We start from the raw sequence: 20,591 nt of genomic DNA, 5'->3' as shown, positions 1-20,591 counted from the left end.
ATGGTTGGCTCGAGGCCAGTTTGAGATTATTGTGTTTTTTTATAAATTGTTTATGCTGTATTTTAAGAATAATCAGTTGCAAAATAAAACAATTAAGCGTTTTATAAATTATATTTTTAAAAATTTTGAGAGTATGAAAAACAATGTTGAAACAAGGTCTAGAATGATAAGTAATATCATAGTTTAAAACTAATGAGCTTATTTCAGGAATTAAAAATATTCTAAGAGCTCAACTCTACTTTTTATTAAAGCAGCTTTTAAAATCAATCTACATGCTGCTTTTAAAAGTTGTTGTCTGAGATCATTGCTTTTTAAAATAAATAGTATATTTTATTTTTATCAAATATATTTTTTATTACTTAACTTTAGAATGAAGTAATGTTTCATGAAAAATGTATCGTCCATTAAGGTTGAGCCCATCACGTCAAATAGTAAAAAAAGTTAATCATACATCGTACATTGTTGCACAGTAAAATTTTCTTGGTGCCAATCAAGCTCAAGACATGGTGATCTTTAATTGCATACAAAGCCAACAAGTTACGAAGAGATGGATTGATTGCCAATTTTCTTCGGTATAATGAATACTCTCACCATCAATTTCAGGCATACCCACAACCTCGAGTTGGAACGACTTACGTATAACACATAACTATCAGATACCATCGGTATGGGTTTACGTAAAAATTTACAGATCGTGCACCAATGAGAGCTGCTTTCAACGAGACTTAACAGTAATGGGCGACACACAAGGCAATGATCTTACCTAAGGCTGAAAAAAAAAATCGAATTTCCTGAACCCGATCTGAAATTTCCCAAACCCGACCCCAAAAAAAAACCGAACCTGAAAATTCCGAAACTTCGATAACCCGAACCGAAATAGTCCAAAACTTTCGATATGGTATTCGGTTTCGATAGACCTTTAGTTCGGTAATCCCGAACCGAACAACTATATTAATATATATTATGTATTTAATTTAAATTAAAAATTATAAACTATCTGGACCGTTGGATTGGTTGAGATTTAATCTCAACCGTCCAATCTAAGTTATAGGGTTTCACACTCTCACTCTCTCACATTTCTCACCGAAGCCTCAACCCTCTCATCTCTCTCGAGTTCTCACTTCTTCGCCTCTGTTCTCTCAATTGCCTCTACATTTCTGAGGTCAATGGCTACGACTACTGCCATAACAGTTGCCTCTTCACGTCCTGCCGCTGTTGCCCTTTCTTCCCTCTCTTCTTCCTCCTCCTTTGTATCTTTTCGATTCCCAAAACCCCAAATAGCTCTTCTTTCATCTACGTCGTCTCTGCCCAACCCAAATCCTCCCTTCCTCGCTACAAGCTTCGCCCACCTGTCATCGCCGCATCAGAGCAAAAACCATCCTTTTAGGTCTTCATGATTAATTATGTGGTTTTTTTTTAATGAGTTGTAGTCTTTTCTCATAATAATAATAATAATAATAATGTGTTGTAATCTGATTCTTTATTTGATTTGAATTTTGTTTTGGGATCTGTTTGTTTGATCATTTTGAGCTTTTTATAGAATTTTTATTTTTAATTTTGTTTTGAATTGTAGAGTGATGGTGCAATTTGGCTTCGTATGAATTGGATTTGGGCATGAAGGATCAATCCCGATCCGTCTTGATATCCCGAAAAATTTTTTGGTCATCCCGAAATTCGGGAATCTCAGAAATTCGGTTCGGTTTCGGGATTTGAAATCCCATTCCGAAATATTTCAGTTTGGAAATCGGGATGGTGATTTCGATTCGGTATCCCATACCGAACCAGCCCTAATCTTACCAACTGTGCCAACCCTCGTTGGCAGTATATTGAATACTAAACGGGTGGGGGCAGCTGTGGTGAAAAGAGATGAAACTCAATTTGTCATGTTCTTCTCTTCAAGCCTTTGATTTGCCGATTGAACACTCGTAATTTGTATCATGCAAATATCTAAGGGGTGGTAGAAGAATTGCATTGTCTGTATATATTATAAGCAAAAGAAGAGCTAGAAAATTAACTTAATAAAACAATCAATGAGGCAGAATGTTTTCTTGGACTCTGGTTATCTGCCAGAACCATTTCCTAGCTACAACTACAACATGCACAATGATCCTGCAATATTCAGTACCAGTGAGCAGTTAGCAAATACGAGCATTTCACCACATGAACCACGGTACAATACTACGAATCCCGTTTTCGATTGATAGAAATTTGATGTCATTGTATTGTCAACAAGTGTCCTGCTTCGGCTAAAGTGAAGTAGTGCGCGGAGGTGCTTTGCCAAAAACAAGCACAGCTTCGTTGCTCGCAGATTTCTTTGCAGCAACTTCTTCCAAGCGTTTCCATGTGGCTTCACGTCGTGCTGTAACCTCGCCATCCTTTGACTCGTCTTCCTGGAACTGGAGTAAGCATTCCTTGAACAGCTCGGGATCAAGCTCACTGAAAATTTTTCGGACATTTAGGGTCAAGCTATGAACAGCCTGGTTCCAATGGTTTCTAGCATTTTTCTCCAATGCAGGTAAGATAATGGGCAGTATAACTTTACGATTCTGTCTGATTAAGTTCTCAATGTGATCGTTGTTCCACAAAAATAAAGCTCTCTCTGCCACCTGACAAAACAAGGATTGATTGCATAAGATTCAAGAACGACAGCTGCAATGGGAGAAAGCTATTTCCTCACAAAGAAAACATGACATCCAACACAAATAGGATTAATTGCAGACTAATGTCAAATTTCTATATAATTGGCTAGTATAAAACCTCCTGAGAAGATTCGATCAGAAATTCATTTCACATTACTCATCCACTGCAAAGAGAATTCATACGCATAACCTTACGTTTACTTCAGCTCTATTTCGTGCTGAATACTTGGTTAAACATTTTCCAGATTCATAGAGTGCCTTCTTTTATTGATAAGTCACAACCTGTTTAAAACATAATCATATCCTCAAGCCGACCAACTAAACAAATGGATAGGATTTATTTCAACATTTATACTTTATGGGATTGACAGTGACATTGCGGTTTTAAGTAAGAGCATCACGAAACTAATTTTAACGTTCTTGATGGACTCACGGAACAGAAAAACAGAACTCCAAAGAGACTCAAAATGCTATTTACACAAGAGACTATTCTTAAGCACCCAAATTTTGTTGACCAAAAAACAAGGAGCACCAAAATTTCCTGGGACATTATATAGATCCTCTCAACAGCCAACACTAATTGTTCTAAATCCTAAAACCATTTAGGGAAAATAAATCAACCAAGTATTGTAGGACAACTTCTTTGACCCATGTGATCTATGAGACACTAGCTAACCCATCAACTATTGGTCATGAAGTTGGCTGAGCATGGAATTTTACTCATTATCTTATGTTAGCGCTTATTTCAACTTTTAAGGTGGAATACCAATATGCATCCTCACATTCAAACGCCAATTGCTAGAATTGAGAAAGTACTGAAGAGAACTCAACAAACATAAATCTTCCCGACAAAAGTCCTAAAATTAAAATGAAAATACAGGAAAGGGCAGGGCTAACGAGTAAAATCCAACTAGAAAGATGTAAGAGTTTTCCTTTGGCTGACAGAAAGGATCCAAGGTTTAGATGACTTAATTAGGACATCAATGATTAACAAAGAAAAACATTGTCAAAAAAACCCTCACTTAAAAAACAACATACATGGAAAGACAAGTAAATATTGATCACTGACAATATGGGAACCTAAGACATAACTGCAGAACAGTTTGAACTACTGAGGTGTCTAAATTTACCAGCCAAAGATGGAAAGAGAAGAAAATTTACATGAGCAACACACTTATAATTATATGTACCACATTCAACATAGACAAGAAAGATAACGGTGCACAACTTGAGTATCATTCATGTGGCAGACCAAAAGCAAGTTAGAAAGAGAAAAAGTGCACCAAACAGCTTATAGGAAATACTGAAAGCAGAGAAAGAACCTGCTACCTGAAAGTGAGAACTGTTCAAACAATGAGCAATCTGGCGAAATAGGGGAACCATGCACCGCTGGAACTCAGATGGCTGAGTTGCTTCCAACACTTCTTCCAACTCACTTAGGAACAATACTTCCTTCGAACTATTAGTGATAGGCCAGTACTTCAGTAAACCCCTTACGACAGTATCAGCAAGCTTGCAATCTTTCTCTACAAATTGCATAATGCAGTAAGATAACTGCTGATGGTACATAGCTAAGCATTTTGGCTTATGCAGGGGAATTAGAGCCCGAACGAGGAACAATTTATGTTCTTCTTTCAGTGGTAGAGCAAACCCATTTATAATACTGCCCAAAATTTCTAGGAGTTCAGAAATCCCATTATGCTTCTCGGTCTCAAAGATGAAACGATAAAAGATGTTGTTAATAGCCTTCCTAATGAATGGGCGATGCACCATAAATTTTCCATAAACTCGGTGCAGTGTTGTTTTCAAATACTCTCTTTCTCTAGGATCTTCAGAGTCAAAAAGATCCAGCAACTTAAGTATGAACGAGTGATCAACATATCTTTTAGCTAATTTTGCATCTGTCTCAGGTGATGCGACAAACCTTAACAATAACTCATACACTACTTGCAAATGAGGCCACGCAGGATCCATTGAAGGCTCCTCCTCTTCCAAATCAAAGCCGTCTGCAACTTTATTCTCACGTGGCTGTGGGGTGAACGCCCTAAACAAATTTGCAGACACCATTTTTATGAGTTCTTGCATAAGAGCTTCTGAAAATTTACTGTTTGGTTTAGTCACATAATCCACCAGCTCTAACAGTGTCTGCTGCTTGATCTCCTTTTCTTTCAGGTGCTTTGTTGGGTCCGTGAAGTCAAATGCAACACAGCACAAACTCAGCTTTTTAATGAATAAGCTCTGCTTCTCAGCGTTTGGAACGTCTCTAAATCCAGGCAATGCTTCATACGAAGAAGAGAATGCGAAGCCATTCGGCTTCATATTTGCACCCCTCGCATTCTTGTTGCTGTAACTTTTCACCACATCAGCAACAACATTTCCGGATGGGAAAGATGTTATCAAATTCCCAGACTTACTGGTCCCTGAATCATTGCTTCTTGAACTGGTGGGAGGATTCGAATACAATGTATGGGCTCCATCACGATTTTCAGCCTTCTTAGAAGACTTCCGGGGAAGCTTATTTAGTATCTGTCTCAACATAATTCATACAAAAAACAAAACTCCACCCTCTCACAGCACAGCACCGGTATCTAAAGTTCCAAAAGCTTTTTGCAAAAACAATCCCGGGGCAACCGAGTCACACAGCTTTCGTAAATAATTATAATCTTCGGCTACCCAGAAGCTTATTAAATGCCTATATTTCTGGAAACAATGCAATAAAGGGGGCCAAGTACCCCCCCCTTTTCATCCGAAAACTAAAAACCCACACGACAGATCACACCACGCCCTTATTTTCCCAAGCTCAATCACCCAACAAACAAAATCCCATTTAGCTTTCTGCCATTGTTAGGAAAAACAAAAACACCCCACAAAAATTCAAACTTTCTGCTTAAAATCGAAAACCCAGATGCCAAAAGCCACTCTAAACTCAAAAAATAAAGCACAAACTTTCCAGATTCAATTCACGAATCCCAACTCCCTGCCCTGTTCATCCAAATCAAAAGAGGAAAAACAAAAACAAAAACAAAATCAGAGTGTGCAATCACCACATTATTCACCTTCCCAATGCTCCAAAAACAAATTGAAAAACTAGAAATTCAAAAAATAAATAAAGCAAAAGGCACATGCAACAAATACAGGAAACAGGAAGAATAAACAAAACCCAGATGAGAAGAATGAAGAATTTCGGGGTTGGTTGGGTGATACTCACGAGTTTACGAAAGAAGGGACTCGGCCTTCGTTACCATCCACCATTATTCTCGTTGTAGTTTGTTGACTGAACAAATCAAATATTTGTTGAGGTTTTCTTATTATTTTCCCTCTTGTGATTTGATTGATTCAGTCTCTATTCACCTTTGCCTCGCAAAACTTTTGGTCAATTTTCTCTCTCTCTCTCTCTGGTTTTTTCTTCGACTCCTTTCTGGACTTCTTCCCAGCAAACCCAATACACACACCACACCAGCCCGTTATTTAAATTCAATTTCATCGGGTCTTTTTCCTTCCTTTTTTTTCCTTTGTTTTGCTGAAATTAGGATATTACTATTTGTTTCCTATTTTCTATTGGGTTCAAACTTCGAAGTAGTTTAACATCTGACCTCTTTTTAATGATTAAACAAAAATACTACCAGATCGTAATATTAGTTGACATGTCTGACGTTATTTATTTACGTGTATGATACTTCCACTCATCTAGAATTAGAATCGTAATCATTTTAATTCTTGATTTCTTTGTCTTATCAAACATAAGTATTAAAATTATCCAAATATATTCTTATATGTTTACTAACACATACGAAATCTAAACACGTATGAAATCAGAGCAAAGTCTGATAAGTAAAACCACAATAAGTATTAAAATTATCCAAATATATTCTCATATGATTCCTTTTGTCTTACTTTTCTTATTCCCGGTGGATCTAACCATAAAATCTCTAACCCAAGCAAGCGCTTTTGCTTCCTAATTTCAGTGTGTTGGGTGAGGACATACCCTAGCTTTCCCAAGTACTACTTAATGACGAACAATATTTGCTACTAAACCACGTTTATTAGTCAACGAATGGTTTAGATTGGATTACTCACTAATTCAGATACATTGAACAAAGAGAAGATAAATTAATCGTGACGAAAGCTTAACCCTCAAATTAATCGTGACGAAAGCTTAACCCTCTCACTGACACCAAACGAGACCAATGATGAATAAAACATCACTTCCAAAATAAAAAAATGGACGTCACGTATGCAGTTTCTTAACCTGGTCTTACTACAAAAATTTCTAACCTATAAGGGCAGGCCAACGGTTAAAAATTTTGAAGACAGACTCTCTGAAACACCATAAAAATTTAATAATGAAAAAAAGAAAAAGTACCACGAATTAATTGTCACATAATTCATTTCAAGGGAGAAAAAGAGCAGCCCGGGAGGAAATATTCAATCTTCAACTCAGCGTGCAACACCAAGTCAACAGTCAACGCACAAGGTGATCTTCTGGATTAGTCAGATATGGCAAATTGTGATTAAATTCTCGAACTGCCCATAGTTTCTTCATTTTAAATACTAAATACTAAAATTATTCATTATCTTGGATGCACTAGCATGCAAATTAATTTTCAGGTATGAACAGGAAGGGGCAGTCGCTTAAGCAACGAAGTCTTATATATTAAAAAAGGCTTTTTAGCTAAAATTGTCTTGCATAACACATAACTTTGGTCCTTGAGATTTAAAATCAATAGAAGTGATCTCTGAGATTGTCCACCCTTCGTAATTTTGATCATTCCATTAAAAAACTCCTTTAAGTGGTCCCTGAGCTTTTTAATGAAATAACCAAAATGATGGATGATGGACAATCTCAAGGATCAAAGTTATGTGTTATGCAAATCTCAAGGACCAAAATTATGTGTTTTGCAAATCTCAGAGACCAAAGTTATGTGTTATACCCTTTTTTAACAGAATGACCAAAATAATGGATGGTGGATAATCTTAGGGACCACTTCTATTGATTTTAAATCTCAGGGATATGTGCTATGCAAATCTCAGGGATCATTTTGACTAAAAAGCCTATTAAAGAAAGGGATGCTAAGGAGACCAACTACTTAGACCAAATTTCATAAACCATATGAGGTGATGGTTGACTATTAAATTAGGATTGTTTTATTGGCACCTCACACATTGATGAATACACCCCACATAAAATTTTAATATCAAATGCCTTATCTGCCTAATATGAAATTTACTTATATGCTCTAATTCTTATTTTTCTCACTACTTTTGTTTTTGGGTTATTCTAATCATCCGTCTCTGCAAATTTGCCAATAATTTCATCCGGGGTTTGTTCAAATTGATTAAAAACCCCTCTTTTTTCTTAGGAAATTTTGGTGTTGAATATGTGGGGTCTTGTAAAAAATGGTGACGGTAAATCTGGGGTTTCTGCATGCACCATGTATTGGACCATGTTAATGGAGTATTCATGCACACAAAAAAGACAAGATCTCAACTTTTTTTCCCTGAAGCTGCTCGATACCCACTTGTAAAACAATATGGGAGAGCAAGACGGCTTATCTCAGAGTATGGGTTTTCAGGACGCCTTGAGATGAGCAGCTTCTTAGTGTATTGGACCATGTTAACAAAGTAAGAGTTGCATTTCTTGTTTCGAAATTGGTTTCTCCTAAAATATGCTCTAACATAATAGCAAATGGGGTGTGAGGGTAATTTGGGTAAGAAAATAAGATGTATTAAGATAATGTTTAGTTCAAAAAGTGTGAGGTTTTTTCGGTATGTGGAATGTAATCAACGATTTAAGGTGTGCTAATAAAAAAAACCTTAAATTATTACTTAAATGTTGATTAACGTGCTTATTTACTATTGGTGACAAATCACATGATTTGCAAATGTGGTCTAAAAATTTGGTATACCTAACGTTTAGACAAATACTTACAAGAGCGCTAGTTGCTAGCTTTTCTGGAGAGACCAAAATTGCGATGCTAATTTAAAGCAACCTACAAACGCTACGAAGATGACCGATAAAACTCATTTTGAGCACAAACGGAATACCGAATATTGTTATCGGAGAATAGGGTAGGCAACTTCTGTCTGCATCACAATTGGCATTGTGATCTGCTGTTGATAAAAGCTTGAATTGATGGTTCTCTCCCAAGAAAGCCAGTTAACATTTCAATGGGTTCCCTTGCTCCTCCTGGGGCCAATATCTACAACGACGATAACAATAAAATTAAATGACGGATTTACAGAACGCGATTAGACCATACCAGTCTTAATTAAACCAGTATTAATTAAAAGATTTTGAGGGAGACGAACAAGGATGCCAATGCTCCATACAAATTCAAACGAAAATGGAAGGGAAATACAAGCAAAAGTTGGCAACACTCCTCTCTATCGAACATATTCTTTACCTTGTTTCTGAACTGCATGCCAACATACTGGTTCAGATAACTCTCATGGAACTTTGAAGCAAATATATCAGCCGCAAAAACCTACACGAAACATTGGAGACATCAGCGCTGGTTGTCGCAGAATCACGGATGATAAGAATGACATTCTTCAAACATAATCATTGGATTGGGCAATACAACCACAATTGATAATTGTTATAGCAAACTTGGGAAATGAAGTAACAAGGATATGTTGCTTGACTATTTTCGATAATGGATGGGTGACAAACCTCACTCCAAATACGGCTGTAACAAGCAGCTTCGTGACCAATGGCACTAGATGGAAAACATGACGCAGGATTGACATCTTCCAACATTGGCAAACCTAACATGATCTGATGAAATAGGGTCAATAATAATACCCCAAACTGCAACTTTGCATAGAAATTACTAGAAACAACTACATACCCTTGGATGAAGATGCTTGAATAACTCAGCCATGTCGATGTTTTCAGTAGAATGTATAATCTGATCAAAAAGACCTGAAAATGTAGTGGGTTTCAAGATATGTGCATGAAAAGTTGAAATAGCTGCCTCGACAATAACAATTCAATGTTTGAGTGATCTTTTTCCTTTCACAAACTATTCCAAAAAATCCAAATCAATACCAAACCAATGAAAAAGCAAAAGGACAACAAATACTTTCCAAGGACAAAAACTGTAACAGCAATTTTCCTATGAAACAAACACAGCCTGAAAAACGATTCTTCGAGTAATTTATGAAGTGCAGTTTCTATAGTAAGAGGACTTACAATAGAGAATTTCTTGCTTCATTTTAAGCGCAGAAAAGGAATATCTCCATCTTTTAATGGATTTACACATTTCATCTTTGATAGGCTTTGTTATATCCTACATGTAAATTCAAGATATATCAGCAATTTAACTCATTCAATATAGCTGAAAAAAAAACATGAGAAGTTCCCTTTGGGGAGGGGGGAATGCACATTGATTTCTAAAGCATTTACTACAATTTAAAACAACAACAACAACAACAATAATAATAATAGAACATGAGTTACCTGATGGAAACCAGATATCAACTTCAAAGTGAAGCTTTCATAACACCTGAAATTTACACAGTTAAGAAGCAATAAGTTGAGTCATGCATAATCATAAAAGGGAACAATATGATTCATTAATTACCAGTTCTCCAGCACCAGAGCAGGAACCTCTACAAAATCTGGATCAAAACCCAGCCCAGAAAATCTGGCAAATGATGCGCGATTGCATATATGTTGCACCTGAAGGTTTATAATTCACAGAAGAACCTGTTATTTATGGGCAACCCATAATGAAGTGCCAAATCCAGAAAAATGATGTTCCAGGCTGAATCTGTTTCTACAATCAAATTAACTATAGCAGGGGTTCATTCCAATTATTTAAACATCTTTCCAAGATTCGTTATTTCAAACCTAATGGATATTCATTCATTAGTTAATGTCTTTAAAAGAACTTAAAGAGGTTCCGATATGCCATCATTGAGACAACATCAATTGAGCTTGTTAGTTCTCAAAACATCTAGGGGACTCGATAACTTATTCATCTTCTCATTTGACTAATAGATCTTCACAAATATGCAGGTTGCATGTTAGTGGCTGTTAATCCCATGCACCTTTTGCAGAACAAGTGGAAGCATATGCACTTCTTTTAATTCTTGCTAGCCAATTAAAGGACACCAACCAGGCTTAAGTTAGGGTGGATCCTTGGAAGTGAGTGGACTTCACCACAGGTATTTCTCATAATGGCAAAGCATTTGCACTCAAAGTTCCTGTTTTAGCACATTCCTACTCGTGGAGCAACATTGTGGAACACACTGCCAAAGGCCTTAATCTCTGCACCATACAGCATAAACTAGACGTTGAGGAATTCCTCTGTCAGTATTGTGCTTCTTACTATTCACACGTAGCCTTTCCTATGTCATCAAGCCTAAACATATGCAGTTCCTGACCTATGTAATGTCCTCTGAAGGCTGTTAAAGACTTACTAGCCACTTTTGAGTTAGTAAAGATGGGAACAGTAAAGGATGAAGGTAAGGGAACGAGGGTGCAACATTTTGAATTGCAAAGATTTATGCTTTCCACAGAAGAGTTTCTAAGAACAAATAGCATGTAGCAAAGAAGATTGCAAGTTCTGCAGATTACTGAGAAAGTATGTGAATGATGAAAAACATACCACATGGCCAAACTCATGGAAAAGATTCACAACTTCGGAGAATCTTAGTAGTGCAGGTTGACCACTAGCATCCTTTTGGAATTGAGATATCAGTAATGCCACTGGAATCTGGTTACAAACAAATAAACAAAAGGTAAGTTAATATCACAAGATCAATGAAATTATAAAATTTCAATCTGCATATGATTCTCTACATTAATATGATTCATCACATGAAAATGAGAAGAAAATTGGAACTTTACGCATAAAAATTAAAAGAGCCATGTTCAAAAGAGTTTTCTAATTATCTCAAGGAGAGGAGATCACCCAACATGACCAAAAGCAATATTTCTTTTACTACAGCAATTAAACATCAATTTCCATCTGACAACAAAGCTTAAATTACATGGATAATATTTATGGTTATAAACTGAAAACACAACCTGACGTGATCCATTTGTTGATAATGCACCATTTTGAAGAGCAACCACACAGGTATGGTTATATTTTCTTTCCCTGTTTACAGACAACATAAACCCATTTGTTAGTGACTCAAATAAATAACATAAGAGGATGAACTAAATCTATAAAGGAAGACCTCCTTTGACCTTATGAACATATCGAGGTAGAAATGACCCAAAAGTTCACCAGAACTTAAGTCAAAGACTGAGTACACAGTGACATCAGAATGCCAAACCTCAGCATCTCTAATTTCCACAAATCTTAAACCTACACAAAATAAAAATAAGAGTTCAAAAATCAGTACTATATTTCATGAAAAGAACAAGTTTATGGGATGTTATAATATCATAAAGAACTACCAAAAAGGTCTTGCACTATCTTGAACATCCCAGATATAACCAAATTTACTGGGAAGTATTGCTTAAGAGCTCCAAGATCCTTATTAAACTGCTGTGCTTCAGCCTTCTTGACATAGTATAGCAGATCCTCAATTCCAAATGGATGGTCTCCTTCCTCTTTTCTCTGATACCACATAAGATAGAACACAATCAGCCATGAAACAAATCAAACCAGTGGGAACTAAAAAAGATATTCTAACCTTCAAATCTTTCAACATGGAAAGCTCCATGGTAGCTGCGCCAGTCAAACTATTGGAGATGTCCTCTAAGAACTCAAAAACCTGAATAGTCACCCTCATAAATATGAGCTACAAGAAATGATTGCGAGCAACGGACATAAATGTTGAAGATGGTTCCCATAAAGAGCAAATGGAAATAAATATTGAAAATTAGATGGTTTAATCTCTTATCCATCAGGCCATAAAAAAGGCAGCATCTCTCATCCATCAGGCAATAAAACTTTCATTGTTATCACAGTACCTCAAAAATACCACCTAAATTGACATGGAATAGAAAAACAGTTGAACGATGAATATCTTAAGAAAAATGTACTATCATATAAACCTTTGAGGGTGCCTTTGCCATTCTAAGATTAACTGCATAATCTGCATAACTTGAATAGCCAAGTAACCGAGCAAATTTATGGCGCAGTTGGACCTAAACAAACAAAATATCAGACACAATTTTCATCATCATAATTAACAACATAACAATAGTGAGATATGTAAGGAGACAAAGAAAATCAACGCCACTTAGAAAGTTAACCCCAATACATTGATTATTTATGGAGAGAAGAAGACTAATAACAGCTTTAGTTTTTATAATTAAAGTTTATAATTAAAAAACCATGCATGTCACCTATGCTATTCCTATAAATATTTCGAAAAATATATCATTTTTTATTGGGCTAAAGAGAATTATCTGTTGACCAAGAAAATTGAACTTCTAAAAAGCCTTTTGGACATAGATAATTTGGAGTTAGACAAATGGCTAACTGATAAATAATTTTTTTCTGGATCTAGATGACAAAAATTGATTTGAAGATGGACTATCTAATTGGAAGTAAAATAATCAGAAGTAGAAAATAAATTGCTTTACCAAATCTTCTAAGATAGAAAGATTGACTTCTCCACCCCTCTTTCCATATGCCACTGCTACCATACTCCTTGTTGTTCCAACCTTCACAAAGGCTCAAAATGAATTTGTCAATGACATTAATAAAGATTATGAAGTTATCAAATTACTTAACAAACTTAATGACAATGTTGATAAAATTGTCACTGGCGTTTGGGGCAAAAATTGCAGAAATATAAAATTGCCTTCAGTATGAACTCAACAGATCATACCTCGCAAAGTTCAAGTACTGCTGCCACATGATGACTTTTCAGGGTCACCTTGAATTTACCATCTGCAACTTTGCCTAAGCTCTGCACATGAAAAATGTTTATTTTCTAAATGAAACACATTCAGTGATCTATTAACGGACAATGTACATGGTAACAAGCTTATTCACATTTTATTTACAATGTTTATTCTGTATTTATGTGAATAAATAATAAAAATAGTTACCCAGAAGATAACTAAGATAGTAAAAATAGTTACGCAGAAGATAACTAAGTTTACACAAGATGTTTGGCAATAAATGATGAGTCAGTCAAGGATATGGAAAGAGATTTAACCGTTGAGTCGGTCAAGGTAAGTAAACTTTCATACAGTGGCTTCCATGAAGGTAAGCTTGCACAAAAAAAAATGAGGGATAAATTACTACACCTTAAGAAACTCTGGCGGTAACCCAGCCAACTCAGCCTCAGTGAAGAGAAGGAAAGTACTGTCATCATTTAAATTTTGAATATACCGCAAACTTAGCTCATCGATTTGGACTCTCAAGCGTTGCATTTCCTCTGTCTTAGTTAAAGTAAGATTCAACCCATTGCGTTCAAAGTCTCTCATCTGTCACTGATTGGAAAGGAATCAACATCCAGCATTTTCTTTTTCATATGATGAAGAAAGCCTCAAGCAACATTATCGAGACAACAGATTACTTTAAAGTAAATATAATAGATGGAGAAAGAAAAAAATCCACAAAGTAAAATAAAATAAACCTACAAAAATGTTCTTACTCCTTACCAAGGCCTGAGTATAGTACTTTGCTTCAGCATTCACCCACTCCGCTCTTGCAGCAAAAGCTTTGACGACGCGGTATACATCTTCACGCTTGCTTTTCAGTTTGCAAAATACAGAAAGATGTATTATTTAATTTCCATAAGTCTTCTAAATAACTTTCTAGCTCAGTTCAATGTCATTGCACATTAGATATATGTTATAGCCGCACAAAATACTCTATAAAAGTTCAAGATACCTTCAGAATTAGGGATCATCATCCACCAGTAATGAACTATACCTGCAAGTCAGAACATGGGCATCAATTCTCCGCTCTGCTTCAGCACTTGCTTTGTGAACATCATCGGAAGTGGAAGCCATCTTAGGAAACACACAAGACTGGACAAGTGGAAATTGTTGCGCCTCTAACTCTGCTAGAGGCGAAATAACGTTCATATATGTAACCTGTGAAATACAACCATTAATAAAATTAGCTCAAATTCATCAAACAAAAAACAAAGCAGTTTAAAATTTAAAATAGTCACGCAAATTATGTTCGTTCAATGGAATCATTATGGTTACAAACGATAGTATTCCCTAATCTAATTTGACAAATGTAGAGCTTTCCAAGCCAGATTAGCGGCACAAATTCAAATGCAAAGGCCACTGAACTGGATTTTCATACTAAACTGTGTGAATTGTGGCAATTGCCTATAACCGTATCGAGTGGAACTGAAGCAACTGGCACCAAAATCAACTCAAATTCATAAAATTGAAATTAAATAATAAAACCAGCTTAAATACACATTCTTTTTACAAACTATACTATCTTCGAAATCGAGAATCAGAAATGTAACACTTAAAGGGATTTTGCAAACCATATTTTAAGTCGCAGATATTGAAATGCAAAGCTACTAAGTTCATGCTAAACTGTGTGAATTGCTTACAACCTTGTCGAGTGGAACCGAAGCAACCGCATCGTGGACCTCTTTCGACTTTGAAATGATTCGGTCCGCCAATTTCAAAATTTCGGACGCCGATAGATTAGCCCGAACCTTAGAGCCCTGAAGATCTGCAACTCATTAACGCACAGAGAGAGAGAGAGAGAGAGAGAAGAGTGAAAGGACTGTTTGGTTGACAGAAAACAAAAAGCAGAATAGCAGAAACGGGCGAATAAGACTGTTTGGTTGCCAAGAAAGTGAAAAGAAAAGCAAATGAGTAAAGAAGAAGAAGACAAACATTTCTTCTTTCTGTTCTTAGTGTGAGCATTGAAGGCGGTGATTCCAAGGGTAGCGGCGAGGGTGAGCAGAGCAGCGGCGCCGCCGAAGGCCAGTAGGCTGCTACGTTCCCGCTTCTGTTTGGGCATTTTCTCGCCGTTTCCTGGAGTTTCTTCCATTTGTTTCTGTGAGAGGTGTAAAGGCGGAAAAGGGAGGGAGGCAAAGGCAATTGACCCAATTTTATGAGCCGGGAGATAAATTGCATTTATTGGATTTGAAATATTTTAAAATTATTGGGAGGGCTATCCTTATCAGATGGCGCAATCGGGACTCGTGGCATTCTCTGTCTTAGTTTTTGTAAAAATGATGTGATATCTACACATCCTACTTTACTTTTTACACATTTTTTTAATTTTCGACCATCAGATCGGATAAATTGAAGAAAATCAACGGACAAAAATTAATAAGGATGTGTGAGAAGTAATTTAAGGTGTGTTGATAACACATCCCTTTGTAAAAATGACATTCGACACTTGTTAAAGTGAAAAGATCTTAGTGTAAAGGTACCTAGCAATTCTCTAATTTTTATTGTATATACACTTTTTTTTTTGTCAAACTAAATTTCTTCATTAATTTAAAAAACTAGCACAAGATATACACACCCCGAGATTTGAAGGATTGTTGCCTCCACCACAACAACTGTGTCGCCCTCACAAATCTGCCACCACCACGTAGAAGAAGAATCCACGAACAAATTGGATGAACTAAAAACAGGGATGAGCAAGCCACCCGTGCAAAAAGTGCTTTCATAATCCTAAAAATAGTGCTAATAACACTTTAACACCTACTCAACATCAAAGTGCATGTCAAGAAGAAGCACCCAATGGCTCGAGTAGCAAAGGTTGGTGGTTTAAGATTGACCACGAGAAGCAACATCTGAGCAAAAGAGGGGCATAAAAGCCCAAATCTGAGCCATTTTGCATGTACACATTATGGCTGACAAAGAAGACGATTTCAGAGGAAAAATTGCTACATGTGGTGTATGCTTGGGAATTTGCATTGTCACCACATAAATAGCATACGAACATGTCCTACGAAAATTGGACCTTGAAGTTGAAGGTCACAAGGAACTCCCTTACACGGGCCTGTAATTTTTGCAGTCATTCTAAAAATTGGACCTTGAAGCCCAAAAAAACTGGATTAACATACCCGACCCGGTTGGGACCTGAAATGAAAGGAGTTGTCAAGCCGATACCTCCGTAGCATTTTTCTCTCTCTCTTCTGTTTGGCAAGCGAGAAAATCCAATGCCTCCGAAAGGCAAAGACAGGCAGCGCGCCGCCGCGTCGACGCAGCAGCCGCCTCCCTCCCTCGAAGAACTATTCGGCTCTCTCAACAAGCACATAGAGGAATCCGAATTCGAAAAAGCCGTCAAGGTTGCAGATCAAGGTTATATCTCCAGGATTTAATCTCGTTTTTCCTCTGAATTTCTCAGTTTAAATTCCTCATTACGTTGCGTGATTTTAATTTTTTGGTAACGTATCGCAGTTCTCTCGGTTAACCGTGGCGATGAGGACGCCCTTCGATGCAAGGTCGTGGCCTTGATCAAGGCCGACGACATTGACACCGCCCTTTCCACGATTCGATCTTCCAAGAGTCCTCCTTCGGATTTCAGCTTCTTCGAGGTTCGTAACTTCGATTATATTTTAGCAATCAGCTGTAAATTTTGGTTATATTCTGACTTGTTTGTTATTATATTTGTTTCCGGCATTGTTATTTGTAATTAGTGATTGATTTGGAAAACTCAGTAGCATAATTACGTTGGCATTTCTTCCGATTCGATGCAAACTCGAAATTACGGTTGTTAGCTTGTAAATTTTCAGGGATGAAGTTATGAATGTGTCTGATATTTGTTAGATGAGGTCTGGTTCACATTTCATACAAGTTAATGTGTTGTTACATAATAATTACTTGCGATGGACCTACATCCGTAGTAAGTATAGAAGTCTAACTGCACGAAATTTAGAATTAGAAAATGTGGCTGGTTAGCGTTGTTAGGTTGAGTGGAATAAACACAGAAGCTCTGGTCAAATTAGCTTTTATGTTCGTACCATTTATGATATTTGGCCATTATTTTTGCACATTACTTGCATGTCTCCTCTCACACTCGAGATTTCGTTATTTTGATTTGAACAATGTATCCAGAGGTAGTCCGTTGTCATATTCATCTGATGGTTATGGTTGTATGTTTAGTTGTGCAAAATGTTATAAAGACACGCGTGAATATCTCTCATTGATGCTCTTTTCTACTTGCTCTATTCCTAAATAGGCATACTGCTTATACAGAAATAACAAGCTAGATGAAGCTCTTGAGTTGTTGAAGAGGCAAGAGAGAAATTCTGCAACCATGATCTTAGAATCCCAGATTTTATTTCGCTCGGGAAAGATGGATGCTTGTATTGATATATATCAGAACCTTCCAAAACCCAAGGTCGAATCCTTAGAGATAAATTCTGCAGCTAGTTTGGTTGCAGCTGGGAGGGCTTCTGAAGTTAAGCGTACATTGGAAGCTCTAGGGGTTAAAGCAACTAACAGTTTTGAGCTTGCATTCAACACTGCCTGTTCTTTGATTGAATTGGAGAAGTATACAGAGGCAGAACAGCTCCTTCTGAAAGCCAGAAGGTAAATGCTACTTATTTGTTGACTTTGACAACACCCAATCAAGTCATATTTTCAGGCAGTAAATGCTTTTTATTGTGTTTATTATTACTATTTCTCAGTTTTTAATTTGTACCACGACACTTCGTTTGGACTGATTTTAGAATATCTTTTGAAGAAATTTTGAGCCTAAGTATCACGGACTAAGAAAAGTAAGGCATGCAAACTTATCAACTCAACTCAACTAGCCCTTGCCACTGCTTAAGGTTTTTTGTGTAGATCTGGTTTTCCTCTCATTAATCCCCGGATAAAGTCATGTATATGTTAAAATGTTAATTATTTCCTCCCTCATTAATTGTTTTTGTATTTAGTTTGACGTTTCCCTTTAGTATTGGTCTCAAAACCACCATTCACTTTACTATTAAACAGCCTTTGATTGTGTTTATACATCTCACAAATTTATCTATAGAAACTCTTTAGTAAAAGTGAGAATGAACTGATGGACGTAATTCACTTGGTTTCTTAGAATTGGCCAGGAAGCACTGTTCTCTGATAACGTACCTGAAGACGAAATACAAATTGAATTGGCGCCAATAGCTGTCCAGTTGGCTTATGTACAGCAGGTAATATTGGTAACATTAAGCAAAAATTTCTCTTATCAATATTTTGGGAAGTTAAAAATCCAATAGCCACTGATGAAAATTAGCTTCTTTCAACAGCTCCTTGGGCAGAAACAAGAGGCTGTCGAAGCTTATACGGACATTATTAAAGAAGATATGGCAGATGAGGTATCACTCAGTGTGGCTGTCAACAATCTCATTGCTTTGAGAGGTCCAAGAGATGTTTCTGATGGCCTGAAGAAACTTGATCGACTAAAAGATAGGGAGAAACAAAACTTCCACCTGGCTCCTGGACTAGAAAACAAGCTTTCACCAAAACAAAAAGAATCAATATATGTGAACCGGGTCCTTCTACTACTCCATGCGAATAAAATGGATCAGGTCTTTCTCTTTGCTTTTATGTCTTTTCGAGTACTAATGCTGTGAACATGTTAATTATGAATATATTACATAAGTAAGCCTTTATTGGTGCTTCAGCTCCCCTTGCTGATCTCAACTCTTTGCTTCAAATTTACAGGCTCGAGAACTTGTTGCTGCACTGCCAGACATGTTTCCTGATAGTGTGATGCCCGTGTTACTTCAAGCTGCAGTTTTTGTCAGAGAAAACAGGGCTGGGAAAGCCGAAGAAATTTTAGGGCAGTTTTCCGAGAAGTTCCCTGACAAATCCAAGGTGGTTCTCTTAGCGAGGGCACAGGTTGCTGCTGCTGCTGGTCATCCTCTTATAGCAGCTGAGTCCCTTGCTAAGATACCTGATATCCAGCACACGCCTGCCACTGTCGCTACTCTTGTGTCTCTTAGAGAGCGTGCCGGGGACATTGATGGTGCAGCTGCTGTGCTTGATGCTGCAATCAACTGGTGGTCAAATGCCATGACCGAGGACAATAAGCTCAGTGTTTTAATGCAAGAGGCTGCTTCCTTCAAGCTCAGGCATGGCCGAGAAGAGGAGGCTGCCCATCTATACGAGGAGCTTGTGAAAAGCCATGGAAGTGTGGAAGCATTGGTTGGGCTTGTAACTACAGTTGCTCGTGTGGATGTTAAGAAGGCAGAAGCTTATGGGCAGAAGCTGAAACCATTACCAGGACTGAAGGGGGTCAATGTGGATAGTCTGGAGAAGACTTCTGGGGCCAAACACGATGAGGGTGTTTCTCATGTTAAGATCACGGAGACCTATGACGAGGGGAAGAGTAAGGCTAAGGCTAAAAGAAAGAGAAAGAGAAAGCCAAAGTATCCTAAGGGGTTTGACCCTGCGAACCCAGGTCCACCACCAGATCCGGAGAGGTGGCTTCCCAAGAGAGAAAGGTCAAGTTACAGGCCGAAGAGAAAGGATAAGAGAACCGCTCAGGTAAGAGGCTCCCAGGGTTCCGTAGCTAGAGATAAACATGAAACTGGTGCCGCTTCCAACACTTCAAACACAAAATCAAACCAAGCAGCTACCTCCAAAGGAGCACCTCAAAATGCAGTCGCAGAGCCATCCAAGCCTTCTTCATCGAAGTCACGAAAAAAGTCTAGGAACTAGTTGAAGGATCCAATTTTCCGGGTTGATTTTTGTGACAGGCTGCAGAATTTTAGACAATTTAATTTGATGCCCTAGTGACTAGACAGAGATTTTGTGGTTAAATTATCGGCCTTTTTTCTGCTTGCTTCTGATTCAAGACGACAAAAAAATGATGAGTTCCTTAAGAAATTCGGTTCAGAACTCTATATTTATGTCTTGTGAATTTCAGCTTTGATATTGATGTTTAACTCATTATTCGAATTTGGTGTGTTTTCGTGCTGAATTCTAGGACTTGCATGCTACTCTAGCGTCCCCAGCTAATGATATAAAACCATTTGTTTTTAGGGAGTTTTAACGAAAAGTCCACGGTACTGTTTACTTTAACGAAAAATCATATTTTAAAACTAAAA

At 37.2% G+C, this 20,591-nt stretch overlaps 3 protein-coding genes across 3 annotated transcripts; 1 reads left to right on the top strand and 2 right to left on the bottom strand.

The window, feature by feature from the left end:
- Nucleotides 1-1,958: 1,958 nt before the first annotated feature.
- Nucleotides 1,959-6,088, bottom strand: LOC137732327 (serine/threonine protein phosphatase 2A 57 kDa regulatory subunit B' theta isoform-like). The gene is made up of 3 exons (XM_068471638.1): nucleotides 5,848-6,088; nucleotides 3,969-5,621; nucleotides 1,959-2,606 (listed from the first exon to the last, which is right to left on the bottom strand). The coding sequence occupies exons 2-3, from the start codon at nucleotides 5,175-5,177 to the stop codon at nucleotides 2,247-2,249; spliced, it is 1,569 nt and encodes a 522-aa protein (XP_068327739.1). The 5' UTR covers nucleotides 5,178-5,621; nucleotides 5,848-6,088; the 3' UTR covers nucleotides 1,959-2,246.
- A 2,346-nt stretch (nucleotides 6,089-8,434) lies between these two features.
- LOC137732286 (probable thimet oligopeptidase) lies at nucleotides 8,435-15,624 on the bottom strand. The gene is made up of 20 exons (XM_068471593.1): nucleotides 15,433-15,624; nucleotides 15,144-15,265; nucleotides 14,495-14,658; nucleotides 14,221-14,311; nucleotides 13,864-14,043; nucleotides 13,440-13,520; nucleotides 13,192-13,272; nucleotides 12,658-12,750; nucleotides 12,294-12,374; nucleotides 12,055-12,217; nucleotides 11,842-11,962; nucleotides 11,677-11,749; nucleotides 11,255-11,362; nucleotides 10,226-10,323; nucleotides 10,102-10,147; nucleotides 9,835-9,931; nucleotides 9,491-9,564; nucleotides 9,313-9,417; nucleotides 9,044-9,124; nucleotides 8,435-8,839 (listed from the first exon to the last, which is right to left on the bottom strand). Exons 1-20 carry the CDS (start codon nucleotides 15,587-15,589, stop codon nucleotides 8,729-8,731), a joined length of 2,127 nt encoding a protein of 708 aa, XP_068327694.1. The 5' UTR covers nucleotides 15,590-15,624; the 3' UTR covers nucleotides 8,435-8,728.
- Nucleotides 15,625-16,673: 1,049 nt separating this feature from the next.
- LOC137730894 (uncharacterized) lies at nucleotides 16,674-20,387 on the top strand. Its single transcript, XM_068469894.1, has 6 exons — nucleotides 16,674-16,857; nucleotides 16,957-17,093; nucleotides 17,738-18,090; nucleotides 18,593-18,689; nucleotides 18,786-19,067; nucleotides 19,204-20,387. The coding sequence occupies exons 1-6, from the start codon at nucleotides 16,716-16,718 to the stop codon at nucleotides 20,200-20,202; spliced, it is 2,010 nt and encodes a 669-aa protein (XP_068325995.1). The 5' UTR covers nucleotides 16,674-16,715; the 3' UTR covers nucleotides 20,203-20,387.
- Nucleotides 20,388-20,591: the final 204 nt, after the last annotated feature.

Source organism: Pyrus communis, chromosome 4 (assembly GCF_963583255.1).
Source record: "Pyrus communis chromosome 4, drPyrComm1.1, whole genome shotgun sequence".
Classification (NCBI taxonomy): Eukaryota; Viridiplantae; Streptophyta; class Magnoliopsida; order Rosales; family Rosaceae; genus Pyrus; species Pyrus communis.
Note: the sequence above shows the minus strand (reverse complement) of the source record. Positions and strands in the feature narration are given on the sequence as shown.